The 10,064-nt window shown below is 38.0% G+C and overlaps 1 protein-coding gene across 2 annotated transcripts in view; it reads right to left on the reverse strand.

The window, feature by feature from the left end:
- ARHGAP10 (Rho GTPase activating protein 10) overlaps positions 1 to 10,064 on the reverse strand; it is a 125,699-nt gene that overhangs the window by 53,233 nt on the left and 62,402 nt on the right. For both annotated transcript variants that reach the window (XM_042470138.1, XM_042470139.1), the window contains one exon: positions 9,643 to 9,708. In XM_042470138.1, coding sequence (XP_042326072.1) covers positions 9,643 to 9,708 — 66 coding nt within the window. The remainder of the gene's footprint in view (positions 1 to 9,642; positions 9,709 to 10,064) is intronic.

A 10,064-nucleotide genomic window follows, 5' to 3' on the forward strand; every position in this document is an offset into this window, starting at 1 on the left:
GAAATTGCATTAAACAAATTTTTGAAAAGACAACAAAGCCCAGAAAACACCTCACCGCACAGTAAGGCTGGAGTCCTCTACACATTTATGTAGAAGTAAGTGCCACTGAACTATCTTAAGTCCATGTAAAGGAATGTGCTGTGCTATGTTTCATCTTATAGATACATATGCTGCACCCAAACCAGAACAGAACATTCATTTTTCAAGCAATACATAAGCACACACAAGTATATTTGTACCAAAACATGACTACGCTGTATTTGTACCAAGTATATTTGTATCAAGATACAACTATGCTACTCTTTTAAGTGTACTCAGCAAGATAAGTCCAAAGAATCCAGCAATTACCTTAGGCTGCATCTGCACTGGAAAAATAATCCGTTTTGAAACCACTTTAACTTCAATGGCTCAATGGTATGGAATTCTGGGGTCGGTTATGCTCCCAGAGCTCTCTGACAGAGAAGGCTAGATGTCTCTCAAAACTACAATTCCAACAATCTCACAGCATTGAGCCATGGCAGTTAAACATAGTCTAAAACTGGATTATTTCTGCAGTGCAGATGCAGCCCAAAATAGGTAATAAGTGGTAGAACCTATTAACAAGTCATACCACTCAAGGATTAACAAGTCATACCACTCATTAGCCTGAAGATGGTGTCGCAGTCCTTGCCTGGCTCTGATAATGCAGAGAATAAACAGCTAAGAAAATATGCTATCACTCAAATCATCTCATGGACAATTTCAAATTTAAGAATGGAGTAAAGGAATAAAAATTAGAAAATCTCAAGGGAAAATATTTGACCTGTCGACAACATTTTCAAATGGATGGGCTACAAAATCCTTATAAAGGCAGACAAAAATGTCCATTTAGTACATTAACTTGGGATATTTTCTAACCCCATTGAAAATCCCAATATGATGCAGGATACAGAAATGTTCCATATCCATAGGATGGTTTGTGGATGTAAAATCAAAAATAATTCAGAATACTCAAACACCCAGAACCAGAAAAGACTTGTTGATATGAAGTAAAACTTTTGTTTTGAGTATCTCTCAGACTTCGCTGTTGGAGGTGGGGGAGATGTAATGAACACAAATGCAATAGATTTGTTGGGACAATTTTGTCTCAGTTGTTTTTCCTCTGTTGAAACTACTGTATATGGCACTTGACTGGAACCTGGAGGTATTTAACTCTGAAGAAAAATGTACAAAAATGCTTATCTCAGTAGATCTACTGAGGTCTGAAATCTGCAACAGAACACGACTCTGGGGAACTAAAATGTCCATCTGCCTGAACAAGAATTAAAAACTTAAAATATATAGAAATTAAGGAGTATTCTATATTGCTGTCTTTTCATGTTTTAGAAATGCATTGTTCAGGATTCAAAAAGATGAAAATGTTGTTGAAAACCCACTAATCATATTATTTGTTTACATCCCAAAAACTGCAGCTCTGATTATGTATTGATTCTTTCAATTGCTAACATTAAAGACACTATGAACAAAATTTTGCTGACTCAAAGAGACTGGTGCTTTCGGTAAAAACAAAGTAACATACAGTGAACTGCAGAAACCTGGTAAGAACTCAGATCAAGACATGTGCCTCTGTAAAACCATATAAAGGTGTTATACTGAAGACTCTATAATGATATTTATAGTAGATAATTATCAGGTAACTGGTCAGATTTTAATTTCTCATCTATAAAGCACAGTAAGTAATTGTAATGCATGAAAAATGATAGATAAAATCAACAAAATTGACCAAAGTGGTTTTTTTCTCCTGCAATGAAGGAAAATAATTTTATTGACTCTGAAAATGGAATTTATGCCTAAAATCAAAATCTTTAGGAAGAGTTCCACATGTGACATAAACTACTGTGTACATCCCTTTATGAACAGAGAAAGCTGTCTGCTGCCAGAGGCTTTCTTTCTGTAGCAGTAATCTTTGATGCCACTGCTCCACTGTCAATGCTCTGATGGCAGTGGGGGGGGGGGGAAGGGATTTTATCCTGGCACATCACTGAAAAGGAGAAAAATAAGAAGACTGAGGGCTTGAGCAAATGGAGAAGAAAAACCAGGTCGGCCATGGTTTTTCCCAAACCAGGTGAAAAACCCACTGTCCACACGGCCACTACCAAGGCAGGCCAAACACCCAAGGTCAGCCAAGTGGCCTCAAACCCTTATACCATGTGGCCTCAAGCCACATCACTTGGTTTTTTGTTTTTTTTGCCTCCCCACCATGCATGTACATCACTGAACAAACACACCACCTATGACCGCCAACTACCCCCCTTCCTGCTCAGCTGCCCTCCCATTGAATGCCCCATGTGACCAGCCACACAGTCACATGAGTGATACAGTCACCGTACAGTCCATCAGTGTGCCCAGTGACACATTGGCAAAGCACACTTTCACTCCATGCCCCTCGTTGGACTGTCTAGTTTTCTATGTTTTAATGACATCCATTGCATTATTGAAAACTTGTCGTGTCTGTCCCACTTTCACATCATGGGGTGTGTGACAGCTTGATGGTGCCATGGATCAGTGGTGCAGCTGGTCACTTGTGCACTTGTATCCTCAAATAAACAAAAACAGTATGGCAAGCAATGATGCTGGCGGCTTACTGGTCCCAGGGTACATGCTCCAGACTGCTTCCATATACTGCCTGGGCTTTTCTACAGTCCCACATTTGAGCTGTGGTGTTTATATATTGGTGCGATGATGCACACTTTCCGTGTTACAGCAGAGTATATGGACTTCTTTTTGCTCTGTTTTTCAGCTCTACAGTGCAGCATGGTCCCAGTTTCACCTAGTTTTGGCCTCATGCATTGTCTGAACAGCTGAGGCTCAAAATGGGGTGAAACTGATTTATTTTGACAGTGCAGATAACTCCCCAGTGGATTTACATCTGATGCTTCCATTGCCATAGTACTTCTAACCATGTTATGGCAATTCTACCAGTTATCCACACTTTTTGCAAAATGATCACCACTGGATCTATAAGTTTCTCTAAGTTCCATGTGAGGCTGTTCTTTAAAGAGCTAGGCTCTTACGTTGGGTATAATGACTAAGAGGTAGGTATGCTTAAGTTAAATAATAAATACAATTTTATCAAAGTCTTATTAAGATGTTAAATGGATGTTATTCAACTCTTTACTCTCAGCAGATAAGCACTTACCGTATATACTCGACTATAAGTCGACCTCATGTATAAGTCGAGGGCAGGTTTTGGGGCCATAATTATGGATTTTGCTATGACCCATGGATCAGTCAAGGGTAAAACTTCACAGTGTGTAACAAAGAATGTAAAGGATGAAGCAAAGGAAACAATACAAAAGAACTTACTTTTTTTTTTGACTGACATTAACTGTTTGTGCTCACCCTAAAGGCTGAATGGATGAGATAGCAGAGGGGGTTGATGCTTCTTTTAAGTGATCCAAGAAGGGATTAAATTCTCACCTTTCACCAGGGGATGGTTCCTTTTTTGATAGGAATTAAAGTACAGTACTTACATTGACCGGTGGATAAGTCAACTCAGTTTTGGGGGGTCAAATTTTGACTAAAAATTTTAGACTCATACATGAGTATATACAGTAATTTCTATTTTCTTTTAATACATTACTACAATCTGGTCCTAGAACATAACGCAAGCTACCACTTTCATCACACATCATCTCTATCTTTTCAGAACTCAGACCCTCTCCTGCTTTGCTGTCCCCTAATCCTATCAGGCTGTCTTCTTTGCCCGCATCAATGCAACAGCATTTCTCAATCTCTCAGCAATTTGTCCACATGCAAATTCCTTCCACTGAACAGCCCACATGTATCACTCATACACTTTCCTAACCATATCCACCATCGTATAGTACAATACAACATAACATAGAAACAAAGACTCTTTTAACATGTCAGGGAGCACAGGTGGGATAAGGAAGTAGAATGGAAAATGGCCATACACACATACCCTATTACCTGGCACAAAGCCAATGAACCCAACCCACCCCAAAAATCATGGGGATACATGTCACTAGGGAATTTAAAAGTCTTTTCCTCCACTATTATTACCTAATGGAAAAGGCATCTTCCCTCCCAAAGTTATTAACCATGGGAAATGCAGAAATACACAGGTGCTATGGCCCAGAAACTTTGCAAGTGACATTTTCTGTGTCATTTAAAATGCAATGAAAGGTCTACCAACTATATTTACTGTGTCCAGTGTTCTTAAGCAGAAGTACATAACCGACAAAAATGTGGTAGCCACAGCAACTTAGTTGGTGGGTTCTCTTGCAAATTCTCTTTACAACAGAAAACAAGCACATAGATTTTCATTGTCAAGTCCAGTTTTGCTTTTTATATCCCAGCAACACTGAAATTTCTAGGACACTAGGTTACACATGAATATTCTAATATGTTTTTGAAAGTGATGCCTTCACCAGGTAGGTACCCTCAATATGTTTTGGCTTACAATTGCTAGAACCCCTGACAAAGGGTATGCTGATTAGAGAGGAGAGTTCAAAATATATGAAAGGTAACATGTGGGAAATGGCAGTTTTAGCACATCCAAACATTCTACTAATACCACTGTCAATCTGTAATTACTTGTTATAAATTGGTTAGTAGACCACATGCATTAAAACAGTTATTGTGTATATGTGGCCTTCCAGGTGTTCTACTACAGCTCCCATTAGCCACAGTATAGCCAGAGTTTAGGGATGGTGGAGTTACAGTAACTGAGAGCTGCAGATTCCTTCCACTAACGATATATTTTAAATCCTTATATAAGAAGCATGAGACTTCAGTTGTCTTTAAAATGTTTTTTATATTTCAAAACTGACTACATGTATTTGCTGGATATGCCTTTTTCCCCATGAAGAAGTTTTCTTCAAGTACTGTAGACACCAACAAAACTGATGCAAGCTTATTGTAAATGTACTAAGAATGAAAGCTCACTGCTGCCATCTATCTCCACAGTAAGCAGGTATTACAACAAAAGGAGCAGGTATACAAATCCTTAATGCAGAATTTTTTGTAGAGAGAAACGATTAATTTTCTTTGGAAGAAAGGAAAATGTATGCCAGCCACCATTTCATATACAATTGTTTGGCATAAAAGAACAGGAAAAACCATTGCCACTATTCACCAAGTCTGAATGTAGACTCTGTCAGTACAAAAAACTTAAAGGTTTCCACTGTGTAATTAGGTATTTTAAAAGGTATTTAATGTGACTTTCAGAAGCCACACTGATTTCTTAAACAAAACCCAAGTGCATTGGCCTCTTATTTCATTTTTATTATTGTACAGTTTTATTTTTATTATTCCCTCTCTCTCTCTCTCTCTCTCTGTGTGTGTGTGTGTGTGTGTGTGTGTGTGTACTGCAGCCACAATGTTGTAAGTTCGATTCTAGAGGCGGGCTCCAAGGCCCACTCAACCTTCCATCCTTTCGTAGGTCAGTAAAATGAGTACAGTACTTAACTTGTGGGGGGCAATTAGCTTACACATTGTAAACTGCTTAGGGAGTGCTAGTTCACTGATAGGTGACATAGAAATGTACTTGGTATTGCTACTGCTATTGTTCAAAGTGCTATGTACATCAGCAACACTATATAAATAAACAACAAAAACAATAATGGACATCATAAAAATATGGATGAACTTGATGGTGATGATGATAGTGGATGGATGGATTAGGGACCGGAACAGACCAGTGTGAAAAGCCAGCTTCCAGCCAGTTTGGGAACATGGCAGGCAGACGATGCACACCCCCAAGACAGCTGGAAGGCCGCTTCAAGCCGCTTGGTCATTTACATGGGGGTTGGCTTCTGGGCACTCCGAAACATGTCACCAGGGCACCTTAAAGCCAACTTCCTGCTACAGCGGGGCAAAAAAGATGGCTTTCTGTCGCCCCTTTTTCGGCCAGCAAAAAGGCAGATTGGGGTCGCATCATGAGATTGCGGCAGCCTCAATTCGGCTTTGTCAGGGGCGGCTTGTTTTGCCCCTATGTTAACTATTGATCATATCTACTTGACTAAGTCACTCATGTATTAGTCAAGGGCAGTTATTGGGGATAAATTAAAGATTTTGATATGGTAACCCAGAAAAGCTGAGAAATATACACAAATGTCTTATTCAGATCCTTCAAAGCCCAATTCCTTGTCACTCCTTTCAGAAGCACCAAGAAGCTGCTGCCAACACCATTTTCCTACCAAGGCTTTCAAAAAGGTCAGAAGTGGCACCACGAGGAAGACAGCAGTGAGAGTTGGTGTTTCTTTTAGGGGGTGCTCCCAGATGGATCAAGCTTTCACATCAGAAAACATGTTCAGAGAATGGGATGAATCCATTTTCAGTAAGAGTTAAAAGTACAGCACTTACACTGACCTGTCAATAAGCTGACCCAGGTTTTTTGGATCAACTCTTTGATTAAAATTTCTATACTTATACATAAGTATATACAGTAACTATGTTAATTGGTTCAGAAGGATGATATTCTTATATGTGTAATTACCAAGCCTGTTAAAGGGATGAATAGCAAGATTAAGTTCAATCTTTATCAAAGTAATCTTTATCAAAGACCCTGTGAACCTATAACAACATGATATAATGATATGAATGATGCCTTAACAAGCAATGTAATTAAATGTACTGAATCTGTTTACACAGATATTGCTAAGACTGTTTTTTCCCAAGATGAATGTTTATATATCTATGAAAATTTATAATAAATAGCCTACAATAGAATCAAAAGAGACAACTCATTTCCAATGTAAATATCCTGAAATTTTAAAAATTAAGGATGCTTAAGGGAAGTGTTGATGTTAACTTGGTCTGTATGGTTTAATCACCATCATAAGTTGGGAATTACAGTGACCAAAAGTTGATAACTGGGCCCCAGACAGAATCCAGAATTAGCTGACAAGTGGCAGGGACCTCAATCCTTCAAAGAGTGGGGTAGAGAACCATACTTTTTTTTAAGGAAACATGCATAATTTTAAAGTGTATTCTGCAATGAAACCACACTAATAAGTCTTTTCCTTGAGCACATTCTGGTAAGGATGTATTCCCTCTTCTAAGTATTATACAAACTAGCTACTTCACACACATGGTTTCTGAAGGCTGCATCCAGTCATGATTCAATCCTCACACCTGATGTAGTGTTGGGATCTTCTATATCTCTACAATTGGCTACTAAAATGGAATTAATATGAAAAGTGGAAGGTGGTGAAAGAAAAAAGTAATCCTAGATGAATTCAGAAGACTTCAAGTGGTCTCAAGGAAGGTTTTAAAAGTTTTTTATTATTTATGCAAGAAATACTTCATCTGTCTGTGTCATTTCTCATGTGCATATAGTTAGATTTGAATAAATTTTGCTAAAACATAGCTCTTCATGTGATGTTCTTCCCCCTCTTCTTCTTCTTCCTTCTCCTCCTCTTCCTTTTCCTCCTTTTTCCTCCTCCTCTTCTTCCCTCACCTTCTCCACCTTCCTCCTCTTCCTCTTCCCCCCTCCGTCGCGCTGCCACCCCTCACCTCGTCCTCCTTTTCTTTCCGCCTCATCCTCCTCTTTCCCACCTCCTCCTTCTTCCTCCTCTTCTTCGTTCTTCCTCTCCTCCTCCTCCTCCATGTCTTTCCTTGTCGCCGCTGCAGCAGCTCTCCCCCACCTCCTCTTTCTTTCTATGCCTTCCTCCTACTCCTACTCCTCTTCCCCCCTCTGTCGCACTGAAGCCACTTGTCCTCTTTTTCCTTCCTCCATTCCTCCTCTTCTCTGCTCTTCCTTCTCCTTTTCCTCATTCTCCTTCTCCCTCCTCTTCCTCCTCCTCTGCTAATGCCACACTCGCACAGTCTTGCTATCCACATATGCTTAAGTCCGTGGATGGCAAGTCCACGTATACGGAGGGCAGACTGTAGTACACTGACAACAGTTGTGGAAAAACAGAATGACAATACATTCTTTGAGTTCAAACCAATTCATTTGCTTATCAGCAATGGGTCATAACAATTAAGAATGACATCATTTAATGCAAGAATTTGAACTGTAAAATTTAGAAATAGATTGTCTACACTATCATACTGTGGCAAATGAAGTTTGAGGTTTCCCTCAAAAACATGTATTGCATACTTTTTCAGCACCATTACATTAACATACTAGAATCTCCGATCACCTAATTTCATTCCTGGACATATGCTCTAATCTACAGAATGTAGTCAAGCAGTAAATTATCTTAATTAAATATCACTGCTGAGACCACATTTCATTATATTCTTTACCATTATATTGCAATATAAAACAAAATTCAACAGTGAGATGAAAAGTTGATTTAAAATCCCATCTTGTCAGCAAACACCGAACTACGGTTTCAGATGTGAATGGCACAGGAAGTTATATTTAAGTACTTACCTTGGCTCATTCTATCATTTTGCCCTTTAGTTTTTTAAAAATGTTCTTATCAATTTTAAAAAGTGAGTGAGCATAAATATGGCTTACTTTCCAAATTTTAAAAACATTTTCTAAATAGAACTAAAACTTTAAAAACACACAGGCACATAACTCTTGTAAGAGCTGCAGTAGCATGGTGGTTAACTGAACTGGGAATATTTTTGTTTGTCCATGAACAAACTATTATATTTCAAATTTAGCTCAATTTTTAATACTGGTGATAATAATATTCTAATTTACAAAGGAATTATAAATGTTCTAAACTATCACAGGCTTGGTGAGGACACAAGAGACTTGAGCTTTCTCAGTTGCTGCTCCCCTCTGGGACTCTCTTCTGTAGAGGCTAGCTGGGCCTTCTCTCTGCTCTGCTTTGCCAGCAAGCAAAGACTTTTTGTTTACGCAGACTCTTAATATGTAAAGAGGGAGAATTGTTTCAGGGTGTGCATTTTATTTATTTTTAACTTTTGTATGCCTTTAAAATCACATTATAGTGTTTTAATGCGATGATTTTAATTCTTCTATGATTTTATTGTTAGATTTTTAATTGATTCTTTTTGTGAGACAGCTTAGGTCCCACTCTGGGAGAAGGGCAACATCAAATGAAATAAATAAATAAATAAAATTACCTGCTATATGAAACAATAGGTTAGCTCTTGTATTTCTGCAAATTGTTGTAGAGTACATTTATCTTAACTGTCTTTATTTGTCTCATTATGCATTTAAGTAATGTTCTATGTGTCTGAGTTTCTTGTTATGTGGAATTACTTTAGCTAGCACTCTACAAATGTTTACCTCTTGTTTTAAGTTGTCATATTTCATTCAGGTTTGTATTTTTCTATTCATGATCATTTGTTATTTGCATTGGCTGCTGAGATCACCATCACTATATTTTGGTACTACAGCTGGCCCGCCCCTTACGCGGGCTTGCATTCACACAGAAGGCAAGCCCCAATCAGTATATTCCAAAATAACTATTATTGTTTTGTTATTTCTTCATGTATTTGTAATATTTTTTCAGGAAAAAAGGGGGAGAAAAAGGCCTTAAATAGTCTAGATACAAAAGAGTAAAGCTGAACAGAAGCTATCCTTTTCCCATTTTGTTCCCTGTAACACTCCAAGTTCTTCTATAGCTATGATGAATCATTTCTCTACCTTTTTCTCAGCAAAACCATGCATTTTCATGAAAAGTAACACTTGATGGAGTTTGTTATTACCTCTTGTTTCAACAGCACTGATGCATTTTCTGATTACTGTAAACCCAGTTTTATCTAGCTGTGCACCTAGAAGGAGAACATTGGAAAATGTTTCATTTCTTATTATATATTACACTTTCCTTACAAAAATACAGGAATTAACTCTTCAAAAACTGCACATTTGTAAGGATTCAAATTTAGCTTTATTTTTTCCCATTGGAACCCCTTTTAAAGAAATAGGAAAGGATATTTCAAAAATAATATATTATGTTTCAATTCAGATGGAATGCCAAAGCATTATTGTCCATTACATGAGCAGATTTCCGGCTTGCACACACTTTTATCCTCTGTGTCTGCACTATCCATAATTTGAGTTAAATTATGGTTTGCCAGTATACCTGGACTGACTAATTGTAATTTGCACTTGTGCTCCAAATAGATTT

This window comes from Sceloporus undulatus, chromosome 5 (assembly GCF_019175285.1).
Source record: "Sceloporus undulatus isolate JIND9_A2432 ecotype Alabama chromosome 5, SceUnd_v1.1, whole genome shotgun sequence".
Classification (NCBI taxonomy): Eukaryota; Metazoa; Chordata; class Lepidosauria; order Squamata; family Phrynosomatidae; genus Sceloporus; species Sceloporus undulatus.